This window comes from Anomalospiza imberbis, chromosome 15, assembly GCF_031753505.1.
Source record: "Anomalospiza imberbis isolate Cuckoo-Finch-1a 21T00152 chromosome 15, ASM3175350v1, whole genome shotgun sequence".
Taxonomy (NCBI): Eukaryota; Metazoa; Chordata; class Aves; order Passeriformes; family Viduidae; genus Anomalospiza; species Anomalospiza imberbis.
In genome coordinates this window covers 8,971,442-8,993,975 of record NC_089695.1, presented here as the reverse complement: position 1 = coordinate 8,993,975, position 22,534 = coordinate 8,971,442, and the positions used below count along the sequence as shown (strand labels likewise).

At 43.7% G+C, this 22,534-nt stretch overlaps 1 protein-coding gene and 2 long non-coding RNA genes across 9 annotated transcripts in view; 1 reads left to right on the top strand and 2 right to left on the bottom strand.

Annotated features, from left to right (window-relative positions):
- Positions 1–1,221, bottom strand: part of TCF7 (transcription factor 7) — a 69,749-nt gene extending 68,528 nt beyond the window's left edge. For 2 of the 7 annotated variants that reach the window (XM_068205749.1, XM_068205751.1), the window contains exons 1-2: positions 471–1,220; positions 299–365 (exon numbers count right to left, since the gene is read on the bottom strand). In XM_068205749.1, coding sequence (XP_068061850.1) covers positions 299–365; positions 471–668 — 265 coding nt within the window. In that variant the 5' untranslated portion in view covers positions 669–1,220. Of the gene's footprint in view, positions 1–298; positions 366–470 lie in introns of all 7 variants that reach the window. The other 5 variants (XM_068205750.1, XM_068205752.1, XM_068205754.1 and 2 more) reach the window with 3 other exon arrangements.
- Positions 1,222–8,818: 7,597 nt separating this feature from the next.
- Positions 8,819–11,863, bottom strand: LOC137482816 (uncharacterized). Its single transcript, XR_011004228.1, has 4 exons — positions 11,536–11,863; positions 11,301–11,392; positions 9,154–9,265; positions 8,819–9,045 (listed from the first exon to the last, which is right to left on the bottom strand). It is a non-coding gene; the product is annotated as an uncharacterized lncRNA (long non-coding RNA).
- Positions 11,070–22,534, top strand: part of LOC137482817 (uncharacterized) — a 30,157-nt gene continuing 18,692 nt past the window's right edge. Inside the window, exon 1 of the long non-coding RNA XR_011004229.1 lies at positions 11,070–11,240. This is a non-coding gene — a long non-coding RNA (uncharacterized lncRNA). The remainder of the gene's footprint in view (positions 11,241–22,534) is intronic.

The following is a 22,534-nucleotide window of genomic DNA, read 5'->3' as shown; positions in this document are numbered from 1 at the left end:
CTTGTGGGAGTCTTTTTGTCCCATAGTCCTCAGAGAAGGTGTTGGGGAGTGCCAGGGTCCCCCATGGGTGCAGACTCCCACAGTGGGGACACTGGGAAGCCTCGGTGCTGTCAGGAGTAGCTTTCCCGCTGGGGGCTGTGGTGACCAGGCTAGCATCCCTCACTCCCAAGGGTGGCAGGGTGATGGGCTGGGGAACCGGGGGTCGAGCACTAGACGGGGCGCACTGGGGAAGACCAGCAGGAACCGGGAATGAGGAGAGGGGGACACACAGAAACACGCGGAGGTTGCTGTGACTAACCATCATCCATGTGGTCCGGGAGCTTCTCCTGGTACACCCTCTGCGGATCCTGCACTCGCCGGAGGGCCTGCACGGGGAGGAGAGAGAGGGGCAGCGCGGGGGCGTGGGGCGGGGGCCGCGGCGGGGCGGGGGGCGCGGGGCCGCCGTGCGGGCCCGGTCCGGCCCGGCTCACCTCGGGATCGGCGGCGGCGGCGGCCGGGCTGCCGCTGCCTTCGGACTCGTTCACCAGCGAGGACTTGAGGTCGGCCAGGTCGCGCTCGGTGAAGGCGTTCTCGGGGATCTTCTCCTCCTGCTCGCCCTCGTCCTTGAAGGCCAGCATCTCGTCCGTGGCGCCCAGGTCGTCTCCGCCGCCGCTGCCCAGCTGCGGCATTTTCCTCCCGCCGCTCCCTCCCCGCCGCGCAGCAACTTTCCCGGCGAGTATTGTTCTCCCGGATCAAGCCCTTCGCAATTATTATTTTTTTCTCTCCCTCAATTATTTTTTTCCCTCCTCTTAAAAAAAAATAAAATTAAAAATAAAAAATAACTCCCTCTTGAATTTTTCTTTTAAAGTTTTTTCCTCCTTTCCTTTTAACTTTTAAACTTTTTTCCCCTTTAATTTTGTTCCCCCTTTCCAAATTCCCTTTAAATCTTTCCTTAAAAAAAAAAAAAAAAAAAAAAATTAGAATTGCTCTTCCCTCGTCACTCTTTTCTTTGCCCCCCCCTTCTTCCCTCCCCGCTCCGGCGGCTCGCGGGGGGCTCGGCAGGCTGCGGGCGGGCAGGCGTCGCGGGATGCCGGGCTCCACGGGCCCCCCCGTGCCGCCGCCGCCCCCCCGCCCTCCGAGCCCCGGGAAGTTTGGCTGGAGCAGCGGGCGCCGGCGGCTGGCGGAGCACGGAGCGCCCGGTCCGACTGCGAGCGCGGCGGCGCGGCGGGCGAGCGCTGCGACATCAAAGCGGCCGCCGGGTGATTGGCAGCGCCGGGGCGGGGCCGGGGGCGGGCACACACAGGGACACACGGACACACAGACACAGGCAGAGGCGCGCACACGCGTACGAGCACACAGAGACACACACGGACACGGCACACTGACACACCACGCTGCGACGCCAAGTCCCTGCATTAAAGGCACAGCCAGGCCGACGCCGTCCCCCCGACCGCGCTACGGCGGGGTGACCCCCTCCCGGGTGCGGGGTGGCCCGAGGGTGGGCAGCATCGGGGGCTTGGTGCAGCCCCGGGTGTGTGTGCACATCTGTGGCACACACGGGTATGCACACGCATCTCTGCTCGCACATCTGCGCACACACCTGTGCCTACCTGTGTGTGCACATGCCTGTACACACGGGCGTGCCTGCACACACATCCGAGCACACACGCACACGGCCCGTGCACATCTGTGCCCATCCACATTCCTGCACACGCACCGTGGCAGAAGCTCGCCTGCAGCCACTCCTGCATGCCCCCAGCTGAGCACGCACCTGCACATGTTGGTGCTTCCTCACACACACAGCTGCAGGCGCACATCTCACACGCACCCACACCAACGTGTGTGAGCGCACATCAGCACGTGTCGGGGTCGGCACAGCCCCACACACGTTTCTGCAAGGGTGTGTGTACAGCTACACACACACCTGTGTACACGCACAGCTGCACATCTGGCACATCTGGCACACACGAGCACTCACACAGCAGCACACAGCAGTGGGATCCACACACAGCCCCGTGCCCCAGATACATCAACACAAAAGAACACGTAACTGCACACATCAGCACACACAGCTGCACATCTGGCACGCACAGGCATCTGTACACACACATCTGCACTCACAAACACATCTGCATGCTCACATGCACCTATGAATCTACAAGCACAGGCCAGCAGCACATGACTAAACGTAGAGGACAGAAGGCCAGACATGGTACAGCTGACACACATCAGTGCACATGTGTGCACACAGACACATCAGCTCACATGGGAACACACCAACACGTGTGTGCACACGCTGAGACATCAGGGCATGTGTGTGTGCACAGAGAGACATGCACGAACAGACACACGTGTGTGCACAGCAGGACATCAGGACGTGTACGTGTGCACACAGACACACCTCAGCACATATGTGTGCGCTGAACCTCAGCGGGATGTGTGTACAAACACACACTGCAACGCCAGGACTCGTGTGTGCGCGCAGACAGACAGGTGTGCACACGCATACACACACTGAGACACATCAGGGCACGCGTGTCTGAGCACAGGCACACACAGCACACGTGTGAACCCCCCCACGCCCACAACAGCTGCCCACTCCCAGCTGTGGGTGCAGACACACCCGTGCCACACGTGGGTGCCCCTGGCCACCCGCCGTGCGCACCCGGGCACGGGCGGTGCTCCCGCCACCGCGCCCTCGGCCCCTTCGGAGCACAGACGTGACGTGGGGTGGCAGAAAATTATTAGTATTCCTGCCTGGCCCCGAGGGTCAGGAAACAAGGAATTACCATCTTCGCAGCCCATTTCGAAGGCACTAGACACTTGTGTGTCGGCGTCGGAGGGTTTTTTAAGCAGTTCCCATGGAAAAGGAAACTCCCCATCTCTTCTGATCACACACGACAGGTCCTGTGCATGTCTCCAGTAGCTTAAAACAACACACCGATATTTATTTTCCTTAATTAAGATTGCACAAGATAGCCCTGGGTCCTGGAGACTTTGCTACAGACTGTAATGACGCCATGTAAATTGTTTTTTATGACCCAATATACAACATATTGTCACATTCAGCCCTTGAATAGGAAGCTAAAAATCTTGGTCCCTATTTTTCTTCTTAATTAGGGTATTATTACTAGGGATATAATCTCATTACTTTTTGGGGAGGAGAAGAACTAGTTGGAGCCACTTTGAAAAGTACTTGAATATATTTAAATGGAGCAAAATCTCTTTCTGCTAATTGCTGATTTTGCATGACATAGAATTATTGTTCTGATTTTGGGGCACAGTTGATGCCGGGCTGAACAAGATGGGAAGGATGCTGTTTGCTTTTTTCCTGCTTAGTTTTCTCCTCCAAATGAATTAGCTGCCCCATAGGAAACTCCGTTGGCAAATTTCCATTCTTTTAAACATCCCAAAAATAAAACAAGATGCAGCCACTTTGAGGGATAATAATTTGAATGAAATATTTGCTACTTTAAGATTTTTTCCTTCTTCTTTCAGATGATCCTCTTGTTTTGCATGTGAAAAAAATCGTCTGAGATTTACAGCCCTCCCAAATGGAGATAAAGCCTTGGCAATGAGTTGGAAACCTGTTGTAATCTGTGATCCAGGAAACAAAGAGCCTCATTAATGCAGAGACTTTGGTGAGCCTTTGATGTTAGCTAGCATAGCATTCACTCTCAGTTCCATTTGCATTTAAACATTCATAAAAACATCATCTCTGCTTCCTTTGCCTTAAGCAATTTAGGAGTAAAGTATAGCTTCTATTTAAAGAAACCCACTGTGGTGAGGCTTAGAATACAAATATCACATAATCTTCAAGCAGAGCAAATATTTTATCCTACATTTCTGGTGGGCACATTTAATAATATTATATGTAAGACCCAAAATAAAACATCCATCTTATTTTCATTAACCTTACACCACATACTCGAGTCAAAAGAGAAAACGGGCCCTGTTAATTCTAAATATACTACATACCAATTTGTGGAAGGAAGAGAATCCACAGGATTTTACATTATTGACAAGAGCTGAATTTTTGAAAACTGTATGCCTACAGCAAGGTGCCTAAATCTGTATTTAGGCATACAACACTAAAAATTGTGAACAAGGTCAGGTTTATATATGTGTGTGTATATATATATATATATATATATATATATATACATTTCTGAACCACAGAATCTACATCCTGGTTTTAAAATGGAATAGAAAAAGGTTTTTTTAATTTTTTATTTTTATTTTTAACAGAATCAGAGAAGTAAAATACAAAAAAAAAAAAAAAAAAAAAAAAAACCCCACCCCACCCCCCCCCAAAAAAAAAAAAACCCAAAAAAAAAAAAAACAAAAAACAAACAAAAAACCCCTAACATGTGAAGATTTTCTTCCAAGAGAAGGCACTGTTGCTCCCAGATGGCATCTTGAGGGAATGGCAGTATGTGGGGAATCTGGGGAATCACTTTGAAAGCAAAGGCCTCTCCATCTTATTACCTTCGTAAGTATTATTCCCCAACACACCTAGGGGAAGTGGAACTGTACAAAAAATACTGGAGCTGGTTTGTCTTGATATTTGGAAATATTCAGCTGGGGTTGTCCATATTTCCTGTACCCTTAAAAATAACCAAGCAATGGAAATTGATCCAGTGACACATTGGGAGTTCTTGATATTCCCTCTCTTATGAGCAAATACAAGAAAATCTTTAGGTTTGGTGCCGTGAGTCAGTGCAGCCTGACTGGTGTTTGAAGCATTATAAGCAAGTTTCCTATATGATGAATATCCAAAATTAAAAACCGAAATGGAAAACACTTAAAACCGACTTTACCTTGGATAAAATATTTCTGGAGCTGGATCAAAGGAAAACAAAAAGCCTGGCTTACTTGTCAGATCATATCTGCACTGAACTTCAAGGTTTGATTTGTATTATTTACATGGAAAAGGTCCCAAGAAACCAATTTGGCACTAAATATCTTCATTACGTTTTTTCGCTTGTATGGGTGATTAAATCAATCTAGGGTTCCTGTTTTAATTTTTTTTTAAAGGTGCAGCCATCTGTGAATTGAGGAACTTTTCTGATGTCATCTTTGTGCTTCAGACATACTTTCCCCCCTCCTTTTTAATTTTTTTTTTTAATAAGGAACCTTTAAAAGGAGCATGTTTGCTTTACTATTAGAGTTTCTTGCTGTCCTTCCAGTAACTGTTTAGAATTAAGGCTATATAGTAACTTTTTAGAACATTTTAACTGTAACACCTGCAGGTAACAGTAAACCAGATTAAAATATAACCAAGTCTGTCTGTTAGTCCGCCTGTTCCTCATCCTGCATTTATCGTGTTCCCTGAATGCTGTGTGTGAAACTCAGCACATGTATTTTGTACCATGCTATTCACAGCAGCACTGTGTGGTTTTACACATTAGAGTAAGCGAAGCCTCTCCTTTAAAGTCAATGTAAATGTTGCCACTGACTTCTCCTAGACTAGGGTTCCACCTTCTGTGCTTTAAAAGGGCCTTCCTTGGATTTATTTAATTTAGGGGAATTTTTTCCTCTTTTTTTTTTTTTTTTTTTTTTTTTTTTTTTTTTGTTCATTTGAATTGATCAGTTTGGAGTAGCTCCCATTTTACTGTTTGGACACATTTTTTCCTCACACACAAGTTCATTAGATGTGGGTAAGGGACACATCTACCCCAGGCAGGTTAAACATCCTACATCAGCTTTCCTATTTCATTGCATTTGCAGCAAACGTTTCTCCGATACGCATATACAAATCCAAATGTGCATTAATTTAAACCTGGATTTATTTCAGCTTTTTTTTTTTTCTTTTTCTTTTTTGGTAGACTATTAATCAGTTATCCACTAGAAGAAGAGCCTTATAAATCTTTACCATCCTTTTGGAGAAAAACATTTGCACAACCATCCCGTAAGGATGGCTTGACTGATAGATTGGCAGTGCCAACGTTTCAGATGAGACGGATGAAAACTTCTGTGCGGGATTCCAGCTGGGAGCAGGAGCTCCTGGAGGACAGGCTGGTACCAGCTGAACTAATCCTGGCAAGTGACCAGCCTAAATCAGGCCACTGAAAGCTCTGTTTTGCCCAAAGGGGTTTACACTGGTGTAATTACCTCAGCATAGTCATAGCAGGAACATTTCCTTAGTCTAGACAAGCTCTAATACGTAAAATAGATCTATCGTTTGCAACTGGAACATCCCGAGCCAGCTGAGGCCAGGGACAAGGCTCGTGTTCTCCTTTCCTTGGCTGCTGTGTGCCCAGGTATAGGATTTGGAGGTGGGCTGGAGCATCCTCCAGGTTGGTTGGTCTGGGACAGAAAAAAGGGTCAAGCAGTGGCTCAGCCATTCCCTGACTGGATTCATTCTTAGTCTTGAGGGATTTTAAGTGTTTATTTGACTTCATGCATTGATCTAAATGTACTTAAAGGATTCCCTGACAGCTTCCAGAAGTTTGCTTTTAAAGTACCAACAGAAAATTGACTTGCTGACACTGCAATATTTAGGTTGCTTTCGAATATCTACATGCTTTTCTGGAAATGCCTCCAGCTGCTAGGACTGAAGACTCCATTTTTCCCCTTTGGGAGTCAAGTAGCAAAGGTAGTGCAGACTGCTCACTGGGGCCAGCATCCTGCTTTCTCCAGGAAAAGAGGATAATCTCTCTCAAAAGACTTCATCAGATGTCAAAACCATAGTGTGAAATCCATTTTGGAGCCTGTGATCTTTGGATCACTCCCTGTGTGTATGGCACAGCATGGCACAAGCCATCATCAGCTCTACCAGTTTTTGTTTTTTTACTCTCTGTTCTGAGTTTTTCAGGTTGTAAGACCATCTCTTCAGGCAAATTTCACTTAACAAGTATTTTCTTTGTTCCTGATACCCATAACACTTCAGATTATTAAAGGATTTTGAAAGACTAATCTATTTTTCACTCTGTGTGTTTTGTTCACCTCTTGCTGTTGGAACTGGACCAAGCAACTGGCATTGCATTTAATATTTCTTATTACTCTCACTGTCAGGTTCTCAGGCGCTTGCCCAATGCTGAAAGATCTGAGTTTCAAACAGGAAGGAACATGTTTATTTGTTTACAAAAACACTTTTCCAGGGCTGCATCCTGTGGTCACACAATCATCCAAGGAGTCCCTGCTCCGATGACTCATGCCTCTAAATTAAAGGGATCCACGAAGGCGGATTTGCAGAATCACACTCATTTCTTCCACAACAATTTTTACGTAAACTACAGGGAAAAGTATGTTGATTTTTCGGGTCTATAAAACTTGATTTTTTACCAAACCAAGGTACAGGGCTGCTTTTTTTCTCTTAAAGTGTTCTTTACATTTTAAGCAAATCCTTACAACCCATTGGAAGTAGCCCCTTCCCGTGCATTTGCTACAATTCACATAAAGTACACTTTGTCCTGGGATTCCTGTTTGAACATTGGATGGGACAAAGTACAGGAGAAATCCAAATATTGTCCTTTTAGTTCAGGCTCTGCTCAGACATGCTGTCCAGGCTGCAACTGAGCCTGGTTAAGAGGTGGTGATCCAGACCCATCTTCCAACTGCTTCTTCCCTTGTGTATCTCCCACCAAAGGTGTTCCATCAGACAGGGCAGTGTAATTTCCCACACAGGCACTCCCCAGCTTGCTTTTGTCTGAACAAGCTCATTTCTAAAGGTCAGCTCTGGTATTAAAAGAGTTAGTGGAGGGAAGTGGTGGAGTCACCATTCCTGGCACCTCCTGTTCAAAAGCCAGGTTAATGTGACACTTTGGAATATGATTTTGTGTGCATGGCAGTATTTAGTTGAAAGTTGTTCACGATGAAAGTATTTTCCAACCTTAATGATTCTGTGATTCTATGACTGATTTTGAAATTTTAGGAATTATTTGGAAAAATCTAGGTTAGGTAGATCAGAATGAGAATCATTGCTGACAGTGGGGCTGGATGGCAGCCGTGAACTGCTGAAGTGAGTGGCAGACAGTGAAACTGGTTTTAGTTGTGGTGACCTGGGACGTCTGAATGGAAAATTGCTCTCTCTGGATGCTTTAGAAGGCAGTAAAAGGAACAAGACCCAAACCAGAGGCTGCTTCCCCAGGAGGTACCTGCAGGGCCTGGTGCTTCTGCGGAAAAGGGGAAAGGGCTGGCTGCAGCTCTCTCTGTGATCCCCACATTAGCACATCAAACTTCTGCAGAACAGAGCTGGAGGCTTTGGCAGCTCCTGCCTTGCACCCATTTGAGTCCCACGGCAGGAAGCCCTCCCTGAGCCTTTGCAGCCTGACCAAATCCTCCCCAGAGCCAGAGCCATGCAGAAAGAAAGGGGGAGTGAAATGGAAGCAGCTGCTAGGAAGTGAGAATAAAGGGAAATTTTCAGGATAACAGTAGTGGAATAGAGTGGCCAGACCAGAAACTAAAGGAAAATTATTCCACTGTCTAAAATTGACCCATGTGATGTGGGGTGTATTGGCTACTTCTGATAAACTCAGCATCACTCCAGACCCACACCAAAAGTTGAGGTTTTTTCTGCACTGTTGTTTTTTTTTTATTTATTTTTAATGATTGTTAGTGATTGTTTGTGACAAAGAATGAAATAATTGAAGAGATGAAGGGACAAATATAGCAGGAAAAATAATATGGGATGAGGGGGATGATGAATTTATAAATGTTCACACCAAAGTTATTGAAAGAAATAGGAGGAAAGAACTGAACTTATTTTAAAATCTGAAGTCATCAAGGCAGAGCTTTCTGTTAATGACTGCTGAACTCTTAATTTCAAATTTGGAATATATTTTTATTTATTTTGAAGACATTATTTCTTTCAGATCTTTCTCAAGACACACTTGTCATCATCGTGCTTTTCTGTACTTCAGACTGAAAAATGAAAGAAAGTGAGGGCACGTGAAGGCGGAAGAAAGGATTATATTCCTGTATCACTTATGACACCCCCTCTATCCTTGATATTTCCCTCTTGCCAACAGGTTTGTCACTTTCCCCAGCTCGAATGGATGTGGAGCATCTTGAGCAAAACACAACAGGGCTGCTCCTACCAACTTCTGAGTTCTTCCAAAGTGGCTATAAAAAACCAGATTAAAGCAGCATTAAAAGCTGTGCTACAAATCCTACCATATTAAGCAATACAATTCTAATAGCTGTTTTGAGCTAACTGAACAGAAGGGGTACCTTGGAGTTGAACTACATGTTTCAACAGTATGTTGTTCTGAAAAGTGTTGTATATGTGCCGACATCCGCTGCTGGCATGTGTACAGACTGAAGCTTGCCAGCTCCTCCTAATCTGGAAAGAGGAGACATGCAGTGTTAAATACATGTGTCATCACTAGTCATTCCCTCGCTCCCCCCAAATTTTATCATTTGGTTGTGCAACACATTTGAACCAAGTCAGCCCATTTAGTTTAGATGAACTTAGGCCAAGTAACTGTACTGGAGCTGACTTCAGAGTCTTGAGAGGAACTGCTGGTGTAGCTCTTCCATAAGTAAATGCAAACACTGTGTTATGCTCCTTATTCTACTCCATAGACAAAAGCCTTTTGGTAGGGTTGCTGTTGGAAGGAGGGAGAGCCCCTGAGAAAACAAACTGCAGCTCATTGCATCATAAGACTTTTGACTCCCATTGTGTTAAACCTTATAGGCAAAACAGGGTCAGGTCTAAGCAGGGCTGACAAAGAGGACTCCAAGGAAACCCACGCTGCAAGGGGTGGTTTTGGTGACTCAGTAGGTGACAAGGGTTTTTCTGAGTCAGGATTGAACAAGTGTTCTTGCATGACGTTAGTGCACCCGAGCTTAGGGTGTGTTTTAGATTGACAGCCTACTTCTTATGCCTGTAAGGGTCCTGGGAGACTTTGGTACTCATATAGAGGGTGATTTTAATCTCCTGGTTGAAGTCCAGCTGTATGAATTATGTTTTCCCTCAGTATCTACTTTGTATAGTGTTAGTCATTGCCCCCTTTAAGGCTGTGACCATGGTGCCTACCACAGCCCATAAGTACACATGGAGCTGCACTTTTAGCTCATCAGGTGGAAGTGAACACCTGGCACCTACAGCATCAGCTGCACAGTATTTAGGAAGGGGTCTCAGGGCTCCCTCCCTTTCCTCTGATGATGGCTGTAGCACCAGTGGTGAGTGAGCTCAGTGATTTAAACAAGCTTGAGTGCTGTCCCCAGGGGCTGGACACACTCCCTGGGGCTCCTGGGATGATGGGAGCTGTCTTGCATGGCTCTGGACTGCACCACCAGCACTTCACTGTCAATGGGGTGTGCTCAGGAGATACCCACAGCTCTCCTCTGTTTGTTTTTTTTTTTTTTTTTTTTCAAATGGCTTTGCTGTTCTTTATATCATCCAATATGTGAAATGAAAACAGAAGCCCTGAACACAGTCAGGAATACAGAGTACATCTCGGTGGACCCGGCCCTGACTTTAACTCTTGAGACCTTCAGTTTTAGAGTGTATGTGAACTTATTTTGTTAATTCAGTGGTGAATCTGTTCTGATCCAGAATGATGCAGTAGCATCAGATGGTGCTTTTCTGAAGGCTATGGAGATGTGGAAGGTGTGCAGTTGCCATAGGCGGTTTGCTAACAAAGAGAAGCTGTGAAAAGTTTTGATGATTAGAGAAGAAAGCACAGAAGCAGAGACTTTAGAAGGACAAGAAGAAAAAGTATGTAAAAATGTGATCCCCCATTTTAATGGCTAAACATGAATTATGTTATGAGATGCTTTCATCTTAGTATAGGTTAGCATTCCCCAGCTTTTTATATTTGTATATAAATATTTTTCTTGAAGTAAAGTCAGCCTAATTGGAAGTAAGAGCCATTCTATGTCGTTTATTTTAATACTCTAATATATTTCCCCTAGTTAATCATTGCTATTTCTAAATATAAATTTCCTTTCCTTTTCTTTCAAGTCACTTAAAATGAAAGGGCCTGCTTTACTCTTTGACCTTCTCTAACAAGCAGACCCTTGAAATGCAGAATTTCCAGAAAGCAAGCTGTAGGAACAACAGATGGATTTAGTAAATTACAGCCTGCAGATGAATTGTATGAGGAGTCAGTTTGGGATGGAGGCTTAAAATACACAGAAATTTTCTGTGCTGTAGCTTTTTTCTTGCTGTCAAACACTGCCTGGTAAATGCATAACTTGTGTGATGTTGGCTTTCTGCACTGATTGATTTATAAAAGCTATTCCATCCCAAATTACCAGCTCTTTGGGTCTCAGCCTACAACCCTACTCAGCCAGAAGACTCTGTCCTCTAGGTATGTTTCAGTATTTTGCATTTCTTTTATTTGCTAAAGCTATTCTGACAGACTACTTACCCTGATCAGTAGATTCTAAAACCTGTTTGTGGTTTCCCAGGGATTTCATAGACAAATTATTAGTGCATGTGTATTTGCAGGACAGGTGACTCCTAAATGATAAAAATGTAGTTTATAATCAAAGTGCCTAGCTTGTAACAATAATCTTGAGCTAAGCATTTGCTTATCTCCTAATGTGTTAATCCTTCTCAGGATTAACAACTCATTTTTCAAAAGTGGTCTTGGTTCTGCAGACCTTGTTGACATAACTAAATCTTTGTGAGTTCATGAGGTGTAATGTGTGCAAGGACTGCAGGAATGGATGGTCACCTCAATAGGTTTCCTCGATGTGATTTAGCTCTTGCTCTGGGGTGTGAAGCTCCATAATGCATGTGATGCGGAGCAGAAGCAGTAAGTTGTCATTGTGATCAAACACAAAGCTTCTGTGGGGAAGAATAAATTATTTGCATGGGTGTGATGAATGCTTGAAGGGAATTTGATAAGTGGCATGTTGAGCACTGGGAAAATTTCTGAATATGATCCACGTTGTTCTTTGCAGTGTCAGAAACTTAACATGGGCTGTCATCCCTAGCTCTGGTTATCGCACAGTTTTATTAAAGGTCTTACAAAATGAATCTAAGATAGAATGGCCATCAGTATGAGATCAGATAGGCTTAGGGGGTTTTGCATAAATAAGGATTTACTTCTATCTACTCCTGTATTCGTAGGATGGTCAATAATTTTCCTTTTGCACCAATTTCCTGTGATACGTTTGAGAGTGCAGTCCTTGAAGTCATTCGCATTTAAATCAGCGCGTGACAGACATCAGTGAGTCTCTGCATTGGGGTTTTTACATGTAGCCTGTATTTTTCAGTATGGGACTCCCAAGAATCCTGTCTGCTTGAGCTAAAATATATTCCCTTTTGTAAGGAAAAGATGCATATGGTAATAACAATCATATCAACACTTGGGAAGCTCATGCAAAATAACCTCCGTGCTGCTTTCTGTTTGCCCTCTGAAAGCAGAAAATGGTATCGGGGCTGCAGTTCAGTACTGCCCTGGTTCTACAACAAACCCACTGGGCACCCCTTGGGGTGCAGAGCAGCTCCCATCCCCAGGCATGCCCTGACACCCTTGCAAAGGAAATTAGTGGTGTGGGGGGTGGCTGTCCATGCCCATCCCTCCTGGAACAGCGGCAGCGCGGGGCTGGGTGTGTACCCAGGGACAGGGGTGGAAGGGAGGGAGCATCTGCCCAGCCGTGCAGATCTGCCTCTAGGGAATCCTCCCAGAGATGTGTGTCTGGAATTGTAAATGCTCTGCTTGCAGAGCAGGTCTCAGTGCCACGGCTCTTAATGTGCTGGTGGCATCCAGCAGCCAGGCTGCAAACGCTGTGTTCACAGTTGGTTGTGGTGTTACGAGACTGCAGAATTTTCCCACAACTCACAGATCCAAGCAGGACTTCTTCCATGAGAAATAGTGACACGATGCAAACTTGGAACAATTCCAGTAGAACACCAACCCTCGCCTGTCTCTATGAGCTTTTTCCAAAGCAAGGCACTATGACTGAAGGTACAATATTTTTTCCTTTTCAGGAGGTCTGTCCCGCAAAAGTTATGTGCATTGTAGGTTCCATGGCATTCCTCGGGCTGCTTGGGTGTTAAAGGGCTGCAGTGATGTACAGTAACCTAAAAAACATTTCTGTGGCATGATTTGCTGCCGCTCTAAGGTTTGCATCTCCATAATACAAGTTGTTGACACAGAATATTGTTGAGTTGCACAGTCCTTTTCTTGAGCCACTCACAGCAAGGCTGGGTAACGGTTCAAGGGCTGAAATGTCCAGCTGGAGCTCTGCAGAGAACTGCTCAGGGAGGCAGAATGTAATTATCTATGTTGGAGTCTGGCCAGGTTTCCAAGGTTAACACCTTTCATCTTGACATCAAATCTTTAATGACCACATGTGGTAAAGACATTTGTTCAACATCTCATTTGGGAATGTGGCATTGTCACTGTGCCTCTGTTGTCTTGTATTGGTTTAAAGGAAAATTGCTCTAGAAGTCCTTCATGGACAACCAAATTTCCTCTGGAAATTCCTGTTTGAGTATAATCAGGACCTACTGGTCTGATTTCTCTTTCCTTCAAATCATCTAGTCCTCTGTCCTCCTTACAAGCTAATAGAGAAGACTGTAATTACCCTTATTTTCAGGCTGCCAAATAAAGTAATTAGAGAAATAGGCATTATGATTTTGGAAAGATACATTAGAGAATGAAGGGGAGTGATGAGAGCATGTTCTCACAGAGCCAATTAAAACATTGCTGAGGAGATTCAGTGCTTCTTCCTGGCAATCCAAGCAGACAAAAGAGATTCACAGGGATTTACTCAGACAGAAGGATGGCAGAAATGCTCCTTTCTGTTTCTAAGCATATGACATGGAAATCCAGCTGGGGAAATAACTTATGGAGTGACTTCTTTGAGCAGTACCCTCCACTTAGAAATGGTGGAAGGATATGAAGCTTCTTTCTTAAAGGTATTTGTTGTGATATCTGAGATGGCCTAGCTGAAGCAAAGAACATTTACTTATTAATTAGTCTTGTTTAGACTTTGTAAAAGACTTCTCTTTACAATCATTAAAATATTAAACTCTTCATGCTATTAATCTATGTTTAACTGGAACTTTTGCTTGGAAAGAATTAAAAATATCTAGGCTATGAGGGTTTGAGGCACATTGAACAAAAGCACAAACAGAATGTCTGCATGGGGGTAAAGGAGATCTGGAACACCTCATATTATGCTGAATGCAAACTCTAAGCTTGTTGTAATTTTTAATGGCTTTGGAGAAATGCCCCTTCCTCAGTAGTAATTTTAATTGCTGAATGAACAACTGGATCCCAGTTTTTGCTACTCTTACAAATAAACTACACGATCTTCTCCGCATGCCAAGGTGGTGCATAAGGCTTTAGTCTAAGCCTTGGGTTTTTCCCCTTGATTGCACATCCATGAAGCTCTTCATACCCACTGCTCTTTAGGTACTTTGCAGTGAAGTGCGTTCATTTCACATATTAGAAAAATGAAGCTTAGATATTGGTTGTAAGAAGTTAGAGAGAAACTAAAAGTTTCTTAGCCTCTCTTTCAATACTGATATTGGATCACACCACGGTAAGGCAAGGAAAAGTTGAACTTATCCATTTCTAATGCCACAGGATTTCCTGAGCTCAGTGTGAACCTTCCTAGGTTCTGTACCAGGTATTTTTGTTCATACAAAGTAGTATTTGAGTACAATAAAATTCTAACCTGTGAACTGAAGAAAGAATTTAACTTGAGCTAAATTCTCCCCTTCCAGAAGCCATTTTTTCCAGATTATTGACATATATATGTTTATCAGTAAAATTTGTGATCTTCAAAACAAATCAGTCCACTTTGTGCCTGGCATCTGTCACACTGGAAGGTGTATCTGCTATAGTGAGCTCGTATGCTCACAGGTGTTAATGCTGTGCCATTTTGCTATGCCCCTGTTTAACTGTTCCCCTGGACTCAGTCTGGGGTGGTGACTCTCCTTAGGGGCTGTAAAACAGCAGGAGTTTTGTGCTTTCTTGCCTAGAGAGTGACTGTACACTGTGGCAGTTTTCATAGAAAGAAGTGTTGTAAGCCAAGACAGAGAAGAGGTTTGTAAAAGCTTTGGCTGTTTTCCCTTGAGGCGTGTACATCCCAGTTAGCCAAAAAGAAGCTGCAGCAGCACCTGTAAGCACTGTGTGCCTTACCTCTTGGTGTGCTGCTCCCCTGCTTAAAAGGAGCAAAAAGATTTCTGTGGTCTGAGAGGGTCTTGCCATGGATGTCAGTACTGTTTGTCTTGGTGCATTTTTTTTAGCAATATGCCATATTCTTATTATTTAAGAAAATATGAGCATGGTGACTTTCCAGTGTTAAATACAGAGGTGAAAAGAACAGACTGTAGCATCCAGACAATATTGATGATAGGTCATATACAAAGACTGCCTGGACCCTCTAGAGACTACATCAAGATCAACTTGTTTATTACAATAGAAATATCTGCTATAAAAGTTTTCTTTTCTTGTGGTTAAACAATGCATATCTGAATCCAGAAAAGGTTTGGGATGGGGCCCCTTCCAGCTTCCACCAGAACCTCATTATGTGCTTTGTCTCTCATCTTTCTGTCAGTGGCGTTTCAGCATTCCAAAATATTGGCACATTTATGACTTTCTCTAGAAGTAATAGTAAATTGAAGAATGTGCTCTTCCTCAACTGCTCTTCCTGCTGTAGCTCTGTCTGATCTCTTGAATGTGCTTTTGATGCCATGAATAGTTGTGAGGCAAACCTGGGACCACTCCCCAGGAAAGGGGAAAAATCTTACAAATCCTTTTTGTTTTAAGGCATTGGAAAGCATAGAGTTTCCACCCAGCTGTCACTCCTGATGCCACAAGCCTCTCGCAGTGGGGAGGTAGTGGGAATGCCAAGTCCTACAAGTCCTATCCCATTCCCCTGCATGTCTTGCCCTGCTGACCCACCCCTGCCCCTCTTCCCCTCAGGCACCGAGTGTTTGGTACATAAAATATCTGTTCGCTCTTTGCAGGCAACCTTTGTCTTAGTGGCTGAGGAGCCTCCTGCCAGGGCCTGAGGAGTTTAAATGCACAGAATCAAATGTTTCTCACTGGCTTTGATGCTGTGGGGTTGGCAGGACTGTGGGCGCTCACCGAGCACCCGGCCCTGGCCGAGGAGCCACCTGTCCCTGCAGTGCTGGCAGAGGAGGAGGCTCAGGGGCAGCTGTGTCCCTCCATCCTGCTGCAGGATGAGCTGAGCCAGCCTTTCCCCCTCCTCCTGCCCCTGCTGTGCTCAAGTTGGCCTCCTTCTGCAGCCAGCCGTTGGAACTCTGTGGGGCCATGCCCCTGCAGGCGCTGAGCCTCGCTCCCAGCAGCCTCTGCCCAGGCCTGCACTGCTCCAGCATCCCAAATTTTATCCCCATCCATCTGAGAAGCTATAAAGTCCTTGCTCCTCCAGTCCCAAGACTTGGCTTGCTCTCTATCTCATTAAAAAATCATAGTAAAAATTCTGGCTTCCATTACTCCAAAGAAAAGCTGGGAAAAAAGGTCCCTTTTGTCTGAACCAGATAGGAAGAGAATGCCTGAACATCTTTATCCATTTTGGGGCTCTTTTATAATCTCATGATTTTTTAAAAATCAAACTTCTCTATTATTTCATTTTATGAGCAGTCTGACTAAAGACTTTCGTAAACTTGTGCTGGCAGAACTAACAACTGCTTAAATAAAATGAGTAATTGTTTTCATTCATCAGTTGCAAGAGCAATTATAGTTTCAGTGTTCTGCCCCCAAATGGGGGCTGAATCCTCCAGTCATGGATTATTTATATTACCTGTCTCCCTGTTTACATTCTCCAGACTACTGATGGCTCTATTCAGTGTCCAGGCCACTTCTTGCAAAATCTGGTTGCTTCAGATTTGAGTAATCCAGGTAAATGCTTCTCCTTTTGATTTCAAGCATGAAATAACTTATAATGAATTTATGTAGCTTGATTTGTTCATTTGGTGCTAAGTGGCTACTAAAATGTTAAGATGTTAAATGTTAAGAGGCCTTTGCATAATTTTCTGACATGTAAACTTCAAGGGAAAAAAACCCCATTGAATCACAGAATGGTTTGGGTGGGGAGGGACCATTAAAGATTGTTTTGTTCCAAACCCCAGCTATGGGCAGGGACAGCACAGCAAACCTCAGGTTTCCCTGATCAAGCACACCCAGAGAAAGAACCAGGAATAGTTCATTTTGAAAGGGTTAAAGAATAGGCTAATCTGTCACGTGCCTGTTGGACATGAGCTGTGGGACAGCTGCTCTGGGAATGGAGCTGGTGATCCCTGTACCCCGGGCAGGGCTGAAGGATGAGTCTCATTGACTGGGATTTTGTCGTAGTGGTGTGGTTGGAAATCATACCAGGATGGAACAGCTCAGCAGGGATTCAAGTCCTCTCTCCTCCGAAGGTCCACTTGTGGTCACGTACACGGCCTGGAGCACAGGGAGTGTTCAACCCACGGGAGCAGTGGGAGAGATGTGTAGGAATGGAGTCATACTGCTGTAGGCACCTCCGTCCCTGAATCTTTATTGCTTTCTGTGCCACTTCACTGCAACATGGAAAAGGCACAGAAATTATCTACTTTGGCTCTGTCTTAGAGCTGAAATTGAGCCAAAAGCCCAAGAAAAGACAGCTTTACTGGATTCTGCAGTATTCTGGGCATGGATTGAAAGTTTGTAATGTTCCCTTGTCTTTCTAATGGAAAGAAGTTAAAACTGATGCCTTGAAAATCATTGAAGTCTAAATAGCGATTTTCTCATCTAATCCAAATTTTATAGCTTTATCCTGTTTCTGCTACTGCAAACTCCATTTCTGTGGATGCCACCCTGAAAGCCACAGTGCTCATTCCTAACCCCATGATCTGCTCCTTGTCCACAAAGCAGCTGGAGTTGATAGCAAGTAATTCATGGAGAAAGGTGAAAAACAAATCAAAGTGAGAGTGGTAATCTTAACAGTCTACTTTGTACTTGTCAGATCTCAAAGCACTTCCCAAAGTGAAGGTGCCTAATTTTAAATCCTTCAGCCACCCAATGTGCTTGTTAAGAGGAGGGAGTGGAAGCATTTGTTTGTGACAGAGCTATTAAATGTAGGATTTGTGTTTTATAAAGTGGCTGTGTTGCTGTTGCAGGCTGATTAGAAATGGTGAATGGATTTGGGTCCCATGGCCTTTGAATCAATGCAAAACTCACTCCACTCCAGTAGGAGATGGATAGGGAAAATTGTTCCTATCCCAGTGTCTTCTCCTGTGTCATAGTAATGTTGTCTTGAATTGCACAAACATTGTAGGCAGGCTTTGAATGTTCTGGAAGCAATTTTTAATGCTAATGGGTAGTAAAGCGATACTAGATGTATGAATCTCCAAGAATTTAATTTTAAACAGTGTATCTGAAAGCAATGCAATTCTATTACAACATCGCTCCTGCTTTGCATATATATATATATATATATATTTCTCTTTTCCAAGGCTCTCAATGTGATTTATGAGCAGCAATTAACTCAACCTTTCAACAGCGTGTGACAGGTGTTGCTGGGCCCATTTATGAACTAGGCAAGCTGAAGCACAGAGGTGTCAAGCATAGTTTGGCAGCAATAGTATTGCAAAATGAAGACCAGAACCCAAGAATCCTGAATCACAGCCCCTATTCTATGAGCTCTCCATTTATTGCTAGGAGAGAAGAACATTAAAATCCACTGGGCTTGTCTGGCAGACTTTATAAACTTATGCATGCTTTTAAATGCAGTGCGGGTTATCGTTATTAAATGATGAATGTAGGAGGAGGGTTTTTACATAATGCTGAAGAAACACATTAAACCATGATGGAATGAGAATCAATATAGGTCATTAAAAATAAGCATTCTGCTGAAATGGATTTTGCCTGTCATTCAGCAATGTTTATATACTGTGCTTGCTTTATGCTGCTCTACCTATGTGACAGAAAATATTTTTTTCAATGTAAATGTCAGGTGGCTTTTAGAATATTGTACTTTAGTGCTCTAGTGCTCACAGACCTTGGGCTTCCTTCCCCTGCTTAGCAGGACTGAGACTCTATCACAGCCTGCAGCACTGGGGGAGGCGTGAGCTCTCTGTATTTTATGCTTACAAGATAGTCTGGGGTTTCAAATCCCTCTTGGAATAGTGACCTTGGTGCTCTCACTGGCAACCTCATAGGATGGTATAATGCTCCTGACTGGGGAAAGGTGCTGGGAAAAAGGTGCTCCAGTCAAGATAAAATTTTCCTCTCCTTAGCTGAGACCACAGCAGTACACAGACCTTGCAGTGTCCCTTGGGGACAGTGCTCATCCCCAAATGCATCACCACTGAGGCAGAGCTGGAATTAGAGATGAGTATCTGCTTCCAGTCGTGGTCCTCAGAGATCTGCAAAGTTCTAGATCAATAGAAGAGGGGTAATTCAGCTGAAACCTGGTTATAGCACACGATTTGGAATAGAAAAAGGGGGTCAGAGCCTCTATTTTTCAGTTCTATGTGCAAAAGAAGAAATTTATAATGTATCTTGCAGTTCCTCCTGCAAGTACATTCATATTAGTAATACACTAAGAATTCCAGAAGTTCTACCTTGCTAACTTGGGTGGGATAGAACATGTGAAAACTTGATAAATGCAGCATGGGGATTTGCCATGTGCTTAACTCTTGGAAAGGGAAATGCTTTATTCACATCTGAAATTAAAAGCTAAGTAGTAGTGGAAATAGGACCTTTTTTTGTGTGTTGTATGGAATTTTCTGCTGTATGGTAGATGATTTAGTCAGGGGATTTTTTTAATGAAAAAGAAAAGTAGAATACAGAAGTGGGTAATTGATTACAGAAGATCCTGTTTCTGGTTTTAGTGTAACTGCATTTATTATTTGTAAACCTGACTAATTTGTAAAGTCACACACGAAAAAGTGGACACGCATTCAGAGTTATCCAAGCCCCTTATGAGTGTGAGCAGTACTTCATGAGCTGGTGCCAAAATGTTCCCCAACAACGGTCTGGGCTACCAATACGTTTATTGCTGTCACTGAATAAATCTTCTATATGTTTATTTTCACATACAACTGTATTAAACTCTGGGCAGTATTTCACTCTTTGCAGATAAGTACAAACAGAGCATCAGATAAGCAGTCAATATTGCTGAAAATAACCTCAAAAATATAAAACCCATTCCCAAAATCTAAGCCAAAGGCAAAACCAGTGGCCTTCTAAGACCCTGTAACCCAATAAAAACTTCTCAGCCCATGAGGCTGGATGGTCTGATGATCCTTATGCTGCTCTGGACTCCTGATTCAACCCCAAATCCTGTGAAATGGTAAGGCAATCCCTGCCTATTGTTTGTTTGGTATGTTGGTTGTTTTTTTTCCTCTAGCTGAAGGTGCAAAGCAAAATAGGTCTGTGGTCCCACTCCCATTACAGACTGTGAGAGTTTGCTTACACTGAAGTCACTGACAAAACCCTCAATAGCTTTAATGGGGGCAAGAACAGGCTCACCGTGATTTAATCTAAAGTGTTCAGCTCAAGGCAGAAAGACGGGGGCTCTTTGAAAATGACAACTTGTGGGTTTTGGAGAGGTCATTAACATATTTGTCATGGGGGAAAGAGGGTAAATAAGGAACTTGAAAAGAAAGACAGATATTAATTACGCTTCAGACAACATTGTTGTGTGCTGATGACATGCTGCAGCTCTCCAGACGACTATAATTTGCAAGGGAACCCAACGAGTAGGAGACTTTACAACAAGCCAAGCAATTAGCTCTTCCTGAGTTGCAAGAGTGACATCATGTGTGCAAAACATGCCTTTGCCTTCAGCTAACAACACATACTCATTTATTCTTCCTGCAGGGTCACTGTTGGCTGTGAAGGCCATTAAATCATTCCTCTGATGGATGCGTTAACTTTCAGAGCCGAGTGAATAAGGGTCCCTGAAGTGCAGATAAAGGAACACGTGTCCAAAGCTCCAGCTATCAGCAAAAGCAACCCCAATATCTAATTTTATGCTCTATAGCTGACTTACAAATACAAAATTCTTGTATTCTTCAAATACCTTAAGTAATTCTCCACGGTCTTGAAAATTTGTCCCTGTTGTAGGGTCTGACCTGATAAGTGAGTGGGTTTTCTTTGCTTCATTTTGTTTGCTAGTTTTGTTTTTGATTTTCGTTTTTTCGGTGTGGGTTTTTTTTTTTTTTGTGTGTGTCTGAAATTTGTCAAGACACTGTTGGACAAGCTGAGGCTTGCTTTTATGAGCTCTTTGTATACAGTTCTGAGAGAAAAAGACCCAAGGATTTTATTTGACTAGGAAATTTAATAGAAATTAAATACTTAAACAGCAATGTTAATATATATCTGGGTATAGATTTCCAGTAGTGTGTGCTTGGTTTTGTAAGTTGCATCACTTAGTGTTTTGCACTGCATGAGTTTATTGAAGAGACAATGAAGATCTATCAGATACTCAATGAGGAGTAAATTATGGCATTGATCTGGAGAGACAATTACATTTATTCTTTAATCAGATACGTAGTCCCACTGGAGCCACATTCTACTTACCCACAGTAAATTAAGCTCCTGCTTAAGTGCTTTGTAAAATCAAAATCAAAAAATACCTAACACGTGAAGATTTTTCAGATCTTCTGTCTGTTAGAAGTGTGATGCAAATTGTCATGTAGATTTTTTTTCCCCCTCTGGATTAATGAAAAAGAAGAATGAGATGTGAACAAGCTTGACTTTAGAGGTCCACTTTAGTGTGTGAAAAGCTGTTTTATCTTTTGAAGAAAGCTGTTACTACAAATGCAAAATGAACATTTTATCACTACATTTTTTTCTAAACATAGCAGTGGGCACAAAGATTTGGCAGAGCAGGGCCACAACGAGCTTGGCACAGAGAGCTGAGGAGCTTTGCATCAAACGAGAGCGGGTTTCTCTTACTGGGATGAGGTTCTAGACGGGCTCTGCACATCCTCATTGCCTCTCCCCAGTCTGAGAGTGTTTGCCCAGTGTTGGTGGCTGTCAGTACATCTTCATCTGTCCCAGATTTGCCTTTTCCCAGTGAAGCAGAAGGGAAAGCTGCTCTTTTCAGCAGTAGCCCAGCCAGACCCACGATCCCCTGTGCTGCACTCTTCTGTGGAAGCCCAGGGCAGTGACTTCAGTACAGCAGGGTATTTGGGTCTGACCACCCACCCCAAGCTTTCAGCAAATGATCTATATGGTTCTTTTGTTTGTTTCCAGCTCACATGTTTACATAGTCCCAAGAAGCTTCTAAAATTAGAACCTGAGGAAAACAGAAACCTGTTCTCCAAAGCCAGCAGGATGTTTTAATAGGAACTGTTATTGCTATTATTAAGAGCAGTAATAATCTTATTTAACCAAAGGCAGGGATGAATCTTGCTGCACTGTGCCTGGATGTGTGCCATGTCTTTATATCCTTGCAAAGCTGTGGCCAAAAACTATCCCAGAGAAATGGTAAAACTGATGATGGCTGTTCTGTAGCAAGTTATACAAAAGGGAGCTATGCAGCCTTTTAGTGCCTGAGACACTGAAGTTTCCTGGTATTTCTTCTCTTTGGGACAGTTCATCCAAGCAGAGGGAGGCAGATGGTGTACAGAACTCAACTGAGTTTTCTGCAGTAAAGTTCCTGTTTTGGTCACAGCACTGTAGGCAGGCAGACATCTGAG